Source organism: Cuculus canorus, chromosome 3 (genome assembly GCF_017976375.1).
Source record: "Cuculus canorus isolate bCucCan1 chromosome 3, bCucCan1.pri, whole genome shotgun sequence".
NCBI lineage: Eukaryota > Metazoa > Chordata > Aves > Cuculiformes > Cuculidae > Cuculus > Cuculus canorus.
The window spans coordinates 93,408,504-93,426,206 of NC_071403.1; the positions used below are offsets into that span (position 1 = coordinate 93,408,504).

At 36.6% G+C, this 17,703-nt stretch overlaps 1 protein-coding gene across 1 annotated transcript in view; it reads left to right on the forward strand.

Moving 5' to 3' along the window:
- The window catches only part of USH2A (usherin), a 386,799-nt gene that overhangs the window by 291,975 nt on the left and 77,121 nt on the right, over nt 1–17,703 (forward strand). Inside the window, exons 49-51 of the mRNA XM_054061157.1 lie at nt 7,281–7,449; nt 10,397–10,618; nt 15,802–16,025. Of these exons, the coding sequence (XP_053917132.1) occupies nt 7,281–7,449; nt 10,397–10,618; nt 15,802–16,025 (615 nt within the window). The remainder of the gene's footprint in view (nt 1–7,280; nt 7,450–10,396; nt 10,619–15,801; nt 16,026–17,703) is intronic.

Here is a 17,703-nt window from a genome sequence, read left to right on the forward strand (position 1 = left end):
AGGTTGTATCTGATCCAAACCCACATGGAATGAAAGTTTGAGGAATCTCAGTACTAACTCCTTGAATCCACTGATGCAATCATATTGTGACAAATCACGTGGTGAATATATATGCATATAGACCTCTATATGAATTTTTGTATCCCACTTGGAACAATCAGTTTTGCTCAGCTGCCTGGTGTAGATCATTTACAGTAAACTGTTAAAGGAGATTCTTTGTCAGATCAAGTATTTAAGTATCTGTGGAGCACATGTTGGTGGTTCATATGGCTCCTTTGTAATAAAGGGGTTGCATTGGACAGCTTAAAGGTCATAAGAAATTTTCTAGGTGTACGCAGAATTTCAAAACTACTTGTAAAAATATAAAACTTCTCTGTTTTTGAGGAATCATTCCTCAAAGCCTGCGTGGCAAATAGTGATTATTAACATGATTTGCGGGATTAGGAGTGGGATGTCCCCCTCAAATTCTTCCTTGGGTAAATTCTTAATGACCAGATTGTCTGGTACAGAAAATCTATTTAGATTCAGCCACAAGTGGGTGGCTGTAACACAACAATGATGAGCAGCTCTGGATGGGATCCATCGTGATTTGTCAGATATATTTTTAAATTATGGCTATTTTCAGGTTACTCTTCATATGAGTTCCTGTTTAGAAGTAGGATCAATAGCATAGCAGGAGTCTGTAATGGTTTTTATTGACAAATGAGGTAGAAAACTCTTAGTTTGAAAGTGAGATTTAATGTAATGAAATAGCGTCCCTATTTATCAAAGGCATCACATGTTCCGTGACTAAAGCAAACAACGTGTGTTCATATGATTCCCTGTCAGAGAAGACAGTAACTAAGGGGAGTGAGTTATCTGAGAGGTTGAAATAGAAATAGAAGTTATTCCAGCCAACATAGCTTTAGCTTTTGAGCGCCCTTGAAAGCAATACTGTACTGAACATATGTATTTCTGAAATCTGATGGTTTCTTCATTTTCATTTTTTCAGCCTTTGTGTCTTTATGGTAACTTTGAGATTGGAAAGTGTCCATTTATTTCTATAGCTTCCTGACTTTCCAATTTTTTTCTAATTAATCTTGCATTGTTTCATCAGAATGGTTTCTCTATATTCCCAGAGATTGTAGTTAGGAGTGAGTGCTATTTGTTATGTAATGGATATATGATAAACAACTGGAAAGTCCACAGGAAACTCAAGCACTCACACATAAAATGACATGGGAGTAATTTTTGTGGGTGAATTGATTAAAATTCCCCTCCCAATGCTTTCCCTGGTTTACTATATGTATCTGCACTAGCTATCCAAAATGTCTGCAAGATATCTATAGGGCTTCTGGCACATCCATGTTCCTCTTAAACTAGACTCTGCGACAAAGACAGCATAAGACCTAAAGTGGCAGCCCTCTGTCATGCTTTTAAAGAATTCACTGTCAATCTTTGACCATTATAATGCTGAAACATTTGTGCTAGTATATGTGGTCCTTAGATTTGACCATCTACTAGACAGAAGTGAAGAGACACTGACCGGTGCAAACTTGTTCTGAAGAAAAAGCCTTTTCCACAGCGTCAGTTGCTATTCGCCATGCATTAATAGTACAGCCAAATGCAAAGAGATGCCACTGAGAATTAAATGCTGAGCAGCTTAAATAATGTTCAGATCCAGAACAATAAACAAGGTTTTTGTTCATTTGATAATAAACTGGTCGGCAAAAGCAAGAAAGTTGTTTATTCTTATTTTTGATAGACAAACAGACTGTGGAGTAGTCACTTTAGCTCAGGTCATTTATTGCACCTTGTATACAAAACACAATGGGTCTAATTTCCCTCTCACAACTACCTGGAATTCAGGTGTATAAAGTGAGAGGAAAACTAGGCCTCTTATAAAAAAATAACTTAGAGATATGTTTTGGGTTATTTATTGCTATTTCATTATGGATTCATAGGTTACATTTGGCACCATCTGCTTGCTATTATAAGGCACTGCAGAAAAAGAGAGATATGTTATGATTTTTTATCTACAAAAAGATCACCAAAATATAATCCCCTCCGACCACAGAAACCAAAGTGTTTCAGTAATAGGAATAGAAGGGTATGTTTTGATTGCACAGCAGAGCAAGATGCAGAGACTCTTCAGGTAACATTGGCTGAGTGTGGTCCAGCTTATTAGTTCAATTATATCAGAAAGGCAGTTCTAGGTAGCCCAGGTGCAAGGTTACATTGGTATATGTGCTGCATTTGGGATCCAAGTTATTATCTCTGCATAGCACTGCACTGCATAAATAAACCAACTCACTCAGGGCTGTCTCAGGAATCTCTGAAAGAACAAATGACTTCTTAACTACAAGAGATGTATATGTGCACGTATGTGGCTTGTGTGGGCCTGATAATAAGCCTAATGAAGACCAAAAATGATTCCTGCTATGCTAAATAATCTTTGCATCAGATCCCTAGTTTTTGTTCCAAGTTGTTATTCATTTTTCTGCTTCTCTGTTGAAAGTCTTTGTTGTTTTAACTAAAGCTAACACAATGATGTCCATGATAGCCTTACTCTGGTGTTTGTAATCACACTGGGATGAATTTATAATTCTTCAGTGAAGAAAGAATTTAGAAAGGTTTTGGGTTTCTTTTCTGTGTAGCTTTGCAGAAAAGCTGAGAATACACTCTCATGATGAATTTTGTCAACTGGCAAGAGGGTCCCTATGTCCTATGTACTTATTAAAGTAACTGACTCGTGCTGTTTGTATGATTCCAAGCTCTGTTTTCCTAGCTGTTTTCAGTAAGGTGTGATCCATAACTCTAACCATATTTGAAATCTCAAAACTTACCTTGGCTCACAGAGCACATATCACAAGATCTGCAGAGATGTACTTCAGTTAACAAGGGAATGTTCCCTAGCTTCACCCATCAGGAAGCACAATCTCAGTACTGATAGGGAAGGCATTCTGATATCTTCCATATAGTTACCAAATTGTCTTTCAATGGTGATACTGACATCCTGCAGTTAACACTGAAAGTAATGTGCCAGGTACAGTGAAAAAGCGATTAAAATAGTGGCATAAAGGCTAATAATTCCTGTACACAATGGATCATGAATATGAACATCAATGGATAAAAGGGTCCTGACTGCAGGTGTTAATACAGCTTCAGCACTTTTTATTTTCGGTAGCAACAAGCTGTATAAATCTGCAGTTAATGAACTAATGAAATATAACTCTGACATTACTAGGAAGCACAGATTTACCCCTTTGCTCATTGTAATTAACATGTGCCATTTGTTAGAAACACTAGCAGGACTCTTCTCTTTAAGGACAGGAGGAGCAAAATGGTGGCTTGATAACTAGCCTCAAAAACACTGTTTTTGGGAATGAAAACTAATACATCTTGACACTACTGAAGAGTATTCCATCAATATTTATGTAAAAGTTGCTATTAATGCTAGCAATATTGTGCGAATCCTTTTCAAGTTCTTTCAGGCTTAGAGAACCTTTAAAAAGATAACACTTCAGGTATAATGTGTATTGTAACACACCTGAAAGACAGGAAATGAGACTTATTTCAGTATAGATAATAAATAGTGATTTGTAACAGAATAACAATAATTTCTGCTCATGGATTTTAGATCTAAGGCTGTACCAGTTGCCAAAAGAGAAGAGCAGTTTGGGAAAAGAAACAGATGAATAAGTATACTTAGCAAAAAAAAAAGCTGTTTATGTAGATTCAGAGATAATTTAAGTAAAAAAGAACAAGCCTTGCTAATTTAAAATATTCCCTCTCACACGAGAACATGATGGGTCAATCATTACTCTGGTGTTTGCTCCACAGGCAGAAATTTTTAATGAACTCCTGTAGCTAATAGGAATTCCTCAGAGTGTTTTGTGAATTGTTATTTCACAGTGGCTCTGGCAGCAAGCATTTGACAAGAACAATAAACATGGCTGCCTAGCACATCTGTTTATTTCAGTAAATCAGTCTTAGCTCAACTGGCATATGTCCATAAGGCCAAATAATATCCTTCAGCAAAGTCTTCAGCAAGCAGAGGGATCAGGGATTGACACAATTTCAATTAAAAGAGGGTTGCATAGATAAGTTTGGAGTATTTTTTTTTTAATTGTTGAAATATTGTGTAATCCTGCCTGCCAGGTCTGATATCTTGTTACGCTGTGCTAGAGTCATGGCTGACTGGGCCTTTCTCAGGTATCGTAATAAGCCTTTTTTTATGCCCAGCCCTTCCCAGTCCCTATGCTCCTCGATCACTGTCTCTCTGCAGGCTTGGATGAGAGGATAAGTACAGGATTGATTTGTGAGTAACTCAGTCTACCAATATTTTTAAGGGCTCCCAGGATACCTGAAGATGAACATCTTGTATCATCTCCATAGACAGTAAAGAGCTGGTTAGCAAGCGTATGTCAAGCATTCAGCCCTCTGTATGAGGTTGAGATCTCTGATCTGCCTAAAACGTTGGTGTCACTGTAGCTGATCACTACAAGGCTTCTCCTTTCATGTAGACGGTAACACCATCCAGTTGGGACTGTCACTTTTAGATCTAAGAGAATGAGATAATAATAACCTTTTGCCACTATAACTTTCAATCCATCTGCTTTTCTTCTTTGTCTATGACATAATTTTAGCATCACTTGAATGCATTTTATTTTATGGATTGATAATGCAGAATCCTTGGGCTGAATATCAATGCAAATAGAAACTATCTTTAGAGCGCTGCCAAAAAAAGTGTTATTTAACAATTTACAGCTGACTGCGGAGGATGTTATGGAGCTACATAATAATAGCACCAACTAAATCAATCTGTAGTGCCAGATAAGAGTCTGAATATGTTCTAGAGCTGACTGGACTCCTTTTTGGAAGCTGTCTATAGGGTACTGAGAAATACTGAGAATCTTTAACAATGTTTAACAAGGGAAAGTAGCTGCTGAAACTATTGTAACATACCTGAGTTTTCAGCTGGGGATTTTTTTGAGGGAATTCAGGATGTAAAGGAAAGACACCAGTAATAATGCAATCTTAAAAATCGTGTTCCAACCAGTCTGCCTTAGAGTCAGTACAGAAACAGCCTTCACAGTGTCTGTGTAAAATATGCAGAGCAGCTATTTCTGCTGAGGATTTACAGGAGAAGGGGCGATTTTTTGAAACTGGAAATATTGCATGGGAAGTAAAATGGCTGATCAAGAATTTGAGCCTGAATAATGCCAAAGATGTGCAAATTTCTTTATCTGAAAGACGGAAAGACTGTGTTCAGGTGAAATTTAGGTGGTGTGTATCATGAAAAGAAAAAAATAAAGATGACAAATGAAATCCATGAAGAAGAAGATAAATTGAGCTAGACAGGTCTCAGAGGGAGACACAGTCCCAACGGGCACACAAATTGGGACCAAGAATGTGTGAGGAATATGTACTCAGCCTTCTTTCAGGGAGGCAGGTTCAGTATTTACTGTCTCTGTTGTCTCAAACTCAGGATGCTGTAAAAAGGAAAGGACAGAGACAATTATCGAGAACTGTTGCTAAATGTGGTCTATTCTGAGGACAGTGGCATCATAGTACTTGATTTGATATTTTTAGAAAGCTTTTAAATTACTTGGAAATACAGAGACCAAGTAATCTTCTTGGTTGCTTTGGAGGCAGTTGTAAGTGAAGGAGAATTAAGCCTGGAATGCATGCCAGCCATAAAAAAAATATCCAAAAGACAGGAAGGAGAGAAGAGGTGCGAAGCAGAGTTTTATTTGACATCTTAACTAATGATCTGGAAGAAAGAACAGTAGGTTAATTAAATTCATAGATTGGATTATATTACCAGTGACAAGGTGGACAGCAAAATAATATAAAAGGACCTACAGAGACTCAAAATTCCTGAACAGAAAATGTCAAAAATTCAGCTACATTGGTAGTCTACAACAGATGCTGAATGAGAAAGTGTGCTGGAAAAGTGACAATTCAAAGCATGTAAGGTTGTAAGACCTCAAAATATAATGAGGAAACAAGAATTCTGCCCTACCTAATTTTAATTTTGGGGTACATATTGTTCTTGTATTGTAAACTGTAACTTCAGAACCTAACGTAACATTTCCAAGAGTGATCAAAAAAAAGCCATTCAAAACTGAACAAAACAAAGAATCATCTTTCTGAAGTTGGAAAGAATTTTTTTATGACTTAAGAAAAGTAATAATATTTTTTTCTGTACGCATGTTCGTGTTAACATTATATATATAACACAAAGTAAATGTCCTAAGCCTAATAATATATGTTTTTTGAAGTTTTTTGTCTGCTGGTAATTAAAGTACCTACGTAAACATGAGATCCTTCTAGAGGAATACTTTCTTTCTTTGCTGGTAAGATAAGCTGATTTAGAACATGGTTAAGGTCAGGGACAGGATTCTTTCACGTCAAAAGAAAACAAGGGAACAACCATATTCTAATGTGCTGTACTGTCAACTGCATTTTCTGTCTAGCTGTTAGAGGCACCTTTCTGGCTAAGACAAGTTGCACTGACTGATTCTGAGTTTACAATTTTTACAATGATTCTACTAATTGTTTTATATGATTTGCTGTGTATACATTGGTGCCACTCTATCAACACAGGAGTGAGTGTACAAAAAATTATTTGATCGTTCAAGTGTATGATTTTCTTGACAGCACCTAGAAAGAAGTTCACAGTCAAAAGGCCTTTTCAAAATTAATTTCCATGTAAATTTTACTTTGAAAAAAATATCCTTATATAAACACTGTTCTCTTGAGATCACATTCTCTGAATAACTTTTGTCATAAATAAGTAAACATGTGCTATAAGAAAGTTCCACTTAATTTTTTTGAGAGAAAACCCAAGAGCTCATATTGGGAAGTGCTGGTTTTGAGTTGTAAGGGTTTCAGATGACATATTTAATCATAAATAAGAACTGGAGAGAAAAGAAAAGGATAAGGTGATAGTAGATTATATCTACATATTGCAACCTACTCCACATTGAGATACTCAAACTGCCTGCAAGGCATAAGAGGATGATTCATATTAATGGACTGTTTTATTTAGGTTCAGTATGGTTGAAGGCCACAAAATAGCAGCATTCTGTCAGATACACAGTAGTTTATTGAAGTCTGATAATGCTGGAGGGCACAGGATTTTAGCCAAGTTACATTTTATTTGACTGCAGTCATATTAGTGTCTGTACTAGGATATGTTGTACATGTTTTCACGTACGTTTTTTTGCCAGAGAACACATTATGTTCTGTTTAACAGATATTGCCTTACTGATTTTTTTTTTAACTACCTCTAGGTATGTTGTAATGGGATTCTGCACAACACAAAACCTGGCTTCCAGTGCTGCGAGGACAAGTACATTCCATTTATTCTTAATTCACCAGGGGTTTGCTGTGGTGGTCAGATACACACTGTGCAACCGAAACATCGGTGCTGTGGTGGTTATTACACTAGGGTATCAGTAGGTAAGAGATAACTCCTTTCCAATGTTTGAAAGAAACAGAACAAGTTGATGTATCTGTTAAACCAAGGAGAATGAAAACATAGCAATAAATACGGGATTTCTCAAGATTTCTAGATGTCTTCGAGACTTGTGTTCAGTGGGATAAGAAAAGAAAATTGTGCTGATTTTGTCTTCTAAACGCAGTACACTGTTTATACAAGAAAGGCTTAATTGATGAAACCTGATGATTGGGTCATTTCCCAGAGAACTAATTTATGCCAAACTATACTTAATTGCAGTAAGTGCTGCATAATGGGGAGGGCAGTTCTGCTTAATAGGAACACCATCAGGCAATTTAGTGGTGAGGTTTAGTTCTCTGTTTGATTTGACCCCATGTGACTTTTCCCTAGCCATTTCTTTTGTGGAAAAATTGTTAGCATTTGGGGTTGATATTATGGATTACATCACTTGTTTCTGCACTGTCTGTGCTTTGTTTCTACCAGTGTTACAGATCAAAGTACGCATACCATATGCGTTATCTTTGATGGAAATTTATCCTGTTCTTGAGGCTGATGGTACTCTTATTCTCAGACAGTTTGGGAAGTTTTCCAGAACTATGCTTCTGTGCTGTTGTCCAGAGTTTGGTTTTTCAGTTTGTTGGTGGGTTTTTGAAACAAGAGAGAAGGAAAAGGGAGAGGAAAGCCCTTTCAAGGGGCAATGTTCAGAGCATATATCTCTTTGTAGGCAATTGTCAGGTCAGGAGTTAAAATGCTTCCATTACTCATGAGTTGGCACACATTCCCTAGGCTCAGAAATTCTTGAATTTTTGCCAACACATTCAGCACATCCCAAGTTCTGCTTCTTTGAGAAGTATTTCATAGACTGCAATATTAGAATGCCTTCCATGATGTCATGAGAAAAATGCTATCACATGGAAGAACCAGAGAAGAGCATTTTGCTGGCCTCATTAATCTCAATGTACTGAAATGGAGAGATTATACTGACCTCTGTCCCCATCCAGTGGTCTATGTTAACTAGCTTAATGTTGTTTACATCAAGAAAGAAAATCACAGTGAAACAAAATGTCTTATGTCTGAAAGTAGTTCCTGTTCAGTTGGCAGTCTACAGGCATGAAACAGTGAATGTTTGAACATGATTTTAAACATTTTTTTTCCCCTAAGTATATTTGCTGTATTCTCTTTTTCAGTACTCTAAAGGGCAGCAACATGAACAATGTTGGTCACTTTTTTCTTTTTTATTTTTATAAATATGCTAATAACCTCAAGCTAAATGTTAATGTGGGTCATTCTTTGATAAGGGTAACAATTAACTGGTAAGACTGCATGATAGTTTTCAGAGAGAGAATATTTTCAAGCCTAGCTTGGAATGGATCCCATTTTGAGAGGTTAATGAGAAGGTTACTGATCCTTTGTGTCTTATGTCTAATAGTTCTTTAAAAAAAAACAGTTTTATTTCCAATAGATGTAAGCTACATTCTCTGTTTTAATACTTTCTCTGTGTAGCAACTAAATTAGATTCCAAGGAATGCAGGAAAATATGATGAAGTATCTAACCAGATTATATCTATTACACTCTAAAAATTTGTTCTCATCTTTTTTTGTTTATTATTGACTTTATTTGATAAAGTTATTTATATAGGAAACTCTCTGAGCATACATATTTCCCAGATGTTGTTTGGCCAGCTTGATAGCTCTAGATGTACTGAAGCACACTGGGCTGAAGGCATGAAGATTACAAATTAGGAAGGCAAGAATCTCTGTTTCTGAAACATTAGTGCACAAAGAAGTGCCAACATCCATCGCCAGAACTAAAATGGGAGGACAGGTTCTTAAAGCAGAGCAGAACAAATAATGCTACTACCACCCAGGCATCTCTTTGGCACGGAATAGGGGGGGGAAGGAAAACAGTAATCTCCCTCTGTCACATTCGCATCACACGTTGATTTCTGACTGTGTTTATTGGGGGTCTGCCTGGAATATTCAACTTGACATATTACTTCCAGTGAGAAAAATTAGTTTTAAAAATCAAAACTCTTATTAACAAACAGGAATCGAAATACCTCAATTGCCACTAATACCCATCTTCAATAGCAGGAGAAAAACAACCCTACTCCTTCCAAACGACATTTAAGCCACAGAAAACATTGCAACACAAAAAGATAATATAAAAATGTGACTTTTAGAACATTGGATCAGACCAAGTAGAGAAACTAGTGAATTAAAGTTATTGCCATTTACTGTAATTTTTGTATCCTTTATAGCAGTATCTACTCCATGCACAGCACACAGTTTATTCCAGCCCACCCCAGCCCACCACTATGTCAGTCTCATTGGCAGCCTTATCCTAAGGCCTTTTCCTGCAAAAGCTGATACTTTTGCTTAACTAGCAGCCAGGCTTGCTGATTGTGATGTGGGGTTTAATTTTTAAAATGAATTTAATCCTTAAGTTCTTTGGAAGATAAGTCCAGAGTGACAATGATTTAAGCAATGTGAGTAAGTCCTTCAAAACAAGTTTGGAATTATTTTGGAGGAGACAGGAAATTTTTTGCTGAGAATAAGCAGGCTGACTGTTCTGTTAATCATAACAAGAACAAACTCTGTACTGTGCAGCTGCCTCAACTTAAAGGTTTTCAGCTGTATAGTTATTATACTTGCAGAAATTATTTTTGTTGCTCTTCTCAGTTTGTTTGTCATGCTTGAGTTTTGACATCTTACAAAGACTTGGCCCTGAATTCATGAATGCATCTTTCTTTAATTATTATTACAAATTAATTTAATACTTCTATAGCATTCTAAAGCACCGAGTGATTCCATGCTTTCATGTGGAACATTTTGTACATGAAGCTACCAGTGTGTAAACCCAGACTTGTTCCTGTCAGATGAAAGCCTCTTACGGATTTCAAGAGCTATAAATGTATAAAAACTTTAATTGTATTCTTAAATTGACAGGAGAAGTATGTTGCCCTAACAAAGAGCAGAACAGAGTTTCAGTTGGAATCGGTGATGCTTGCTGCCAGGGAATGCCTTACTCCACATCAGGTGATCAAATCTGCTGTGGTGGATCCCTCCATGACAGTTTCAATAAACAGTGCTGTGGTGGAGAAGTCATAAGCGTGGATTTGGTCTGCTGTGGGGATGAAGAAGAAGGAACTGCACACAGACCTCTCACAGGTGAGTCATAAGTTTTCAAGAAAAAAAGGTTTTCATCTCTTGGCACAATAGTCATTCAGCAGCAACAGGCTCAGATTTGAGGTGTGTATGCCAATTTGTTAAAAGGATGTTGCACTCACCTATTCTGATGGACTGCTAAACGGTGAGCTTTCAATAACCCTTCTTCACCTTTGTCCAAAAGCAGCAAGGAGATATCAGAATTTTCAAAAGGAGTCAATGATCTTTCATTATGCCAGTTGGGAAATAGGACCGGTCGCCTCTCAATGAGTAGCACAGAGGTTAGACTTGGCTGCCTTGTGCAGCCAGGCATCATAGTAAAGGGATTTCCCATTTGCTCTGGAGATGTGGGGTTAGTCATCTGGAAACTGAAGATTACAATGCTATCTCCTTGACAGTCTATGGCCATCACTTGTGCACCTACATAGGGGTAAACCCGCTGCAGTTTCACTGTAAGAAAACTTAATCCCTAGCACTAGTCATTCATTCACCTGGTGTATCCCATTAATCTCTTGCATACCACAGGAAATTACTCCGTCACTCAGAGGTACAATCTGAACTCTTAAAGGACTGTGACTACCTGGTGACAGGGACTGGAGGTATTATTACCAACCCTATTCAAGTATTTTCATGTGTCTTTTCTTTCCACAGTTATTAGACAAATTATATGCCATCAGCCTTAGGCTTTCTCAGTCTGACAAAAAGACTTCAGAAACAATTGCAGTCTCAAAGGGGAGCCTGAATTCAAAACACAGAAATTATGAAGGCTTAGTACCGAGTTCTGCTTGGTGTACAAAGACGAGTGATGCAGTGCTTTCATTATATGGGTACCTGTTTGAGCCTCTAGTTGTATGGCTAAGGACCTTAACATATAACTAAGAACCCAGATCTGAAGGCTGATCTCCTCCTTTCCCCCAAAATGTGCTTATTTTTCTGTATTCTCTGCATCCTTCAGCTGCTGTGGTATTAGAAGTACACTAGTTCTGCATTAACAGTCAGGAAGGGCTAATCAGAAGAGGCTCTGCAATGCGTTCTGCACTTTCTATACTATCCTTCCCTTCCAGTGTTGACTCATAGAGTGTGTGCTGTGAACAGCACTCCTTGCATGATTTTAGCTCTCCTTCACTATGATTCCTAATTGTGCCTGATCTACAGCACCTACACAAGACTCACAATAGCAGCTCTGAACAAGGCCCTCTTGCATAGCTGCACATTGTGTGGTTGCCACAAGACAGGACTGGCTCATAAAACATCTCTTTATGTACTTTATTACTTAAACTCTTTTATTTGCCTGCAGGAGCCCTTTAACAAAATCACATTGAATTGACTTTCTCACACCAAATCAAATCTCCCTGGTCCCAGTTCAGTTGTCTTTGTCAATATGTATTTTATAAATGGAGTGAATTAACAGATGCTGTTGGAACAGAACTGCTGGGGTAGCGTTTATGTTTTTACTGCTCTCTCTGGGCAGATGAGTTGTGTAGGAGTGTAATACAGGTATCTTGGGATGAAAGTTATGTTCTTCATTTCAGTATATATGTATTCTTAACAGTTTTTTTTCCTTAAATATATATATTTTAAAAACCTTTATACCCCTCTTTTTAAAATGTGCTTATCCTATAGTGCTCTATCATTTACACCGTTTTTCTTGAGAATGGGTAAGGATGACATTTTTTTGGCTATTAAAAAAGAAAACAGTAGGTTTTTTCATCGTTCACAGGTTTTCTGTGAGGGCTTTATGTTGTGAGCCAGCATACAGCTGAACACAAGTACAGGTTTGAAAGATATATTAGCACCATAGTTTAAAAGAGATTGTGTTCTTTTGCATTAAGCATAGAATAGGTTGTCATTTCTTATCGTATCATATACATCATATTCGATAGGATTTTTGCTTAATTTCTTAAAGTAGTTCAGGCTTGCTAGATACATCATGAAAATGCACAAGCCAGGAACAAAAATCTACCTGTTTCTTGTCCCTATTATTATAATGATTCTAATGGGAAAAACTACTCTCACGTAAAAAAACATAATATGCTAATCATTGGCAAATGGATAAGTAGAATTTTGTAAGAATATCATAATTGGAAAGCTGATCTCATTGTCTAGAAGGGGAAGAGGTAACAGAAGTTCTTTATGCAAAAACTGAAATGCTTCCAAAGCTCTGTTCTGTAGTTGGCAATGGTTAAAATTCTAATGACAACTTAAAGCTTTTGTTTGGGAGCTTTAGTCCCTAGGGGAAAAAAAAATCATACAAAGAAAACATGATCACTAAAACTGCAAGCCTTGTGCACAGTCTTCGTCTTGTACAACCAGTTTGAAAGCAGCAGGTTTCTACAGGATCTAGATCCTGGTTTGCACTCAATGTTGGTTTAAGGGCTTGTATCATAGAACTCTCTCATTTACCTTTGCATACCTTTTTCAGACAGTCTGTTCTTCAGAAACAGACATTTTTTTTCCATCTCACATTACTTTTTGTTTGTGTCTTTTTTCAAATTTCTATTTTCTTAGGTTTTATTTTTCACCCCTCCTTGGCCTTATTTAATGGGGTGACCATAGAGACATCTACTGGCAAAGGCTGGCAGTGATGCCATTGTGTACACACATCCGGAGCCCCACCGCTGCAGTGTGATTATCCAAAGTTGTCTATTTCTGGCTCTAAAGGATAATGTCAGCTAACACCACTCTTGGATTTTCTCTTTGGAAAAAAAAAAACAAACTAGTAAAATGCCACTGTAATGACATCCCAGACTCATGAAAGATGATGCTTGTACTGTTGTGGTTCCTGATCTGTATTAGCTGCAATACCCACATGTAAGCCAAGGATTTTTTGAGCAGTTTCAATGCACATTGGCTCTGTATTTTGTTGATCCTCAATTCTGGCTCCAAAGGCTAAGCCTTTTAATACTAATTTTTCCCTTTTGAAAGCATTGGTTTTGCAGATTTATTAAATTAGTAATTCATCACTCAGCTATGTTTGTAAATGTTTTCAGTTGCTGGGGATGAACATGAAATAATTGTTGACAGAAATCACTGTTAGCAGGAAGTGCCTTTTCCAGTCCACAGATTTTCTTTTTGCTGTAATGCATTATGTGCCTCTGAAACATAAATATATAAAGCATGACACATACATTCCAGCTGATTTACAAACAAATAGTTTGTATTTTGGTATTTTGCTGAATTTAGCAAGGGTTTATAGGAATTTCTGGATCTTCAAGCAATTGAATAAAGTGATTTTTAGAAGGCAAATCAATTTATCAATATTACATGGTCCTATTTTGTTTTTCTTGGAGCATATTTAAAATTGTACATTTGAGATGTCAAGGTTCAGGAGTCAAGTGCTACATGTGATAAATTAAGCAAAGGTCAGAGGCTATGCAATGCAGTTTCAGAAGATTGTCTACCTCTGCCTTTGCAGCTCATTCATGCTGAAGTGATGCACTATGGGAATTACTACCAAACTCTGCTCTGCAACATCTGCTCTCCCTAAGTGAGTTAGTGCACGTCAGACATCTTTATGTCAGAATATTGCAGTGATGGATGCAGTCTTCAGAAAATGCTGCATAAAAATCTGGTGTGCTGTTCTGGCCATTAAGTGAAATTACTATTTAAATTAATGGCACTGTCACAGTTTATCTGTGCAAAGAATGAACGCTGATTAGGGTATTAAGTAATTAGCAATTTATCACACTGGAACAAGGTTGATAATAATTAAAGAAGTAATGGTTTACCAACGAAACTAGAAAGGGAGTCACTTCTTGTTATGTGAGTGAAATCTTGGCTGAAAAATTTAATTCAGTTAAACAAAGATGAGGTTCGCGGTGAAAGAATACAGCCTTGTTTGTTTCAGCAGAAAAACAGTTCATTATCAAAATTTTAGTTTGCCTGTGAAAAGTCCCTTGGGCCTGTCTGAGTTGCTTATTGAATTGAGTCATTTTCTGTGTTAATTCTCTACCTAAAATTGATAGAATCCTAGGACAATTTGGAAAAAGGGTGTGAACAGGAGGAAATACTTACCTCTTCAAGAGCTAGTGATCACTGTTTCATTTCCGTGAATGGAATCAGCCCTCAAAATAGGTGAAGTATGCAAATAACACCCATTTTTAGTCATTCCAGTGATTGGTATGAATGCTTTAGTAGGATCATTCTCTTAAAGAGCAATTTTCATTAAGTATGACTTCCTAAGAGAGATTTCTGTAATAAATGGCAGTGAGAAAAGTGGCCACTTTTGCATGTATTTTAAATGCCTACATACTGCAAAAATTATGTTAAATACAAACTACTTTGTAGATATAATTCTATATCACAGCCGGTTTTTGTGTCTGCAATATCTTTCTAGTTGAATTAGTAATAACATTTATTTCATTGAAAATTATAGAAGTGTGGTGGAAGCATTTGGTTCGGAGTTAAAATTTACCCCTTTAAATGGTGTGGGGCTCAACACTGGTATTTCACAGTTACAAATGTATTCACTTGTATATATGGAAAATAACATAGGTTATGATGAGCTTTTAATTTTAAAATAAAATTATCAAAACCAAGAGGAAGACAGTAGAATTTAATTTGGCAGCTTATCAGTCCCACTGTAGAAATGTAAATTGTATTTGTATACTAGTCTTTTAAAGAGTGATTCTCTATATTAGATGACTGAAGCTTCACTGTAGGTATTTGGCAATTCACCCATTCAATTCTATGTATCCAGTATGAACTGCCACTTTAAAATATAACGTGAAACATTCTGAAATGCTAAGATACACTATTGGAAGACTGCCTATGTGAGAGGGGGGTGAATAAGACCTGACTGGAGAGTACATGGAGAAGCTTTCTCAACTTCTACATTCTACAGGAAATTTTCATCAACTATCTCTTCAACTTTCTGTGCACAGTGCCTTGGTTTGGTATTTCATAGCAAAGGTTCTTACTTACAAAGGTTCAGCAGTAGTGTCAGTTGACTGAAGGGGATCCTTGTTTATTCCTCTAATTCTTGATTGTTTTCAGTAGGTCTAGAGGTCAGGGCACTTACTTCAGTCATCTCACGCTCAAATTTAACTTTAGCTAAATCTGCATAATTCCAGCTGCTTATGGTCTTATGCCAAGATATTGCCTTCTCAGCTTTCTCCTTTCTTATCCATGTATTTATTTACTTACATTTCATATTCAGATTTTTTTTTTTTATTTGTTCCTTTCAGGGATGTTCTGTTGTGGGCAGGAATACGTGAATAAGTCAGATACCATATGTTGCTCAGGTTCCAGTGGTGAGTTCCTAGCACATGTTAGAAAGAATGACCAAGTGCCAGTAAAATGCTGTGAGACTGAACTTATTCCAAAGAGCGAAGAATGCTGTAATGGAGTTGGATATAATCCTTTGAAATATGTTTGCTCTGACAAGATTTCAGCTGGTATGATGATTAAGGTAATTGATAGAAAATCTCCCGGTAGCTCTGATTTGATGATGGAAAGAGGAATACACTGTTCATAACTATTTTTCTAAAATAGGAATATAAAAACTCTTGTGTGCATTATTCATTTTCACATTACATCCATATTAATACCGAATGAGTTCACCATGATTGATGTTATTGCAATGAATTCTAAAGGAATTAATAATGATTAGCTGCCTCTGTGAAGTGTTGCCCAGCACTTCAGATTAGTATGGTGCCTAAAAGCTGGCATGCTAACAAGACTAGCATGTATAGCCAGTTTCTGTTCTGTGACCACTGTTCCTGATGATGTTCCTTAAGTGGAAATTAAAATTGAAGTGGCCAGTTCTGAAGTAGAAAAATGCTATTACATTTCAATTTGGGCAAGCAGTATAACATTGACTCACCAGCCATCTCACAAAAAAAAAAAAAAAAAAAAGGGAAAACGAAAACAGTTGATATTTTCTTGCTGGACTTAATTCTGATCCTGTCAAAAAACAGCAGTACTGTTGGCATAAACTTCAGCAGTACTAGGATAGATCCCTGCTTAACTTTTAGCAACAATGAGGATATTATATTTTTAGAGCCTTTTGTGCCTAATGAATTGTATAGTTTATTTTCACTCTGGTTTATTGCAAGAGTAAACTAAACACCATAAAGTCTAATTCAATCTTTTCTAAGAGTTGTCAATGACAGTAGGTCATGAGACACTTTGGCTACACTTTGAAAGCTAAAAATTCTTGCAATTTCAGTTGAATCCAATAGAAATCTTCAAGAATAAGCATCTTGTTGTTATATGTAAGCTGTAAAATACTGACAACCACTGTTAATTTTTTGTTTAAAGGGAGAGGGAGAAAATGGGTGAGAGAGAAAGAAAGAGGGTTGGATGCTGTGAATTCTACAATATGGAAATCGGGTAGATATTATGGAATTTATCACTGAAGTAGAAAAATAACAGACCCCATCCTGCCACATACAGGTGTCCCTGTACCCTGTTTGTTCATGTGCTGAGTTAATACAGAAATATTTCTTCCATCTTCTCCTTTTCGTGTCAAGGTTTTCATGTCTTTTCATTTTCAGACTGAATAATTTTCTCCTAGAGAAAATCTAAGTGTGGTGATGAGTCAGCTACAGTTCCTCATGCATTGTATTAGTAGTTCATGCAAGGCAAAAAATGGCTGAGAATAGGTTAATGAATTCTGGTAGATAACATGCTAGGTCCATGCCTTAGGTATAATATATAAACAAAGGAAGCGCTTTGCATTTCACTTACCCACAGCAGAAAATAGATAGCAGTGCTATCTTTCTGATATGTATAGATTTACTAACATTAAAAGGACTGATATTCTGAGACATATTCTGGAGCTACTTTATATGTGAATCCAATCCATCTATATCCTACATCCCAAATTGATGACTATCACAATGTAATTTTTATGAAAATGCCCAATTTAGGAAATTAAACTAGCTGAAGTTCATAATTTGAAACAAACTCATTTCAATAGGTGAACTAAGGAAGAATTGGATATAATCTGTTTGGTTTTCATTCTAAAGTTTGCATCCTAATGGGCAGAAATATTTGTAGCAAATATTGCAGTACATTTCTTCCTGCCACAACCTGTATTTTTTAAGAATTATTGCTCTCTAGCTTATGGTTTGGCAAAAATATTA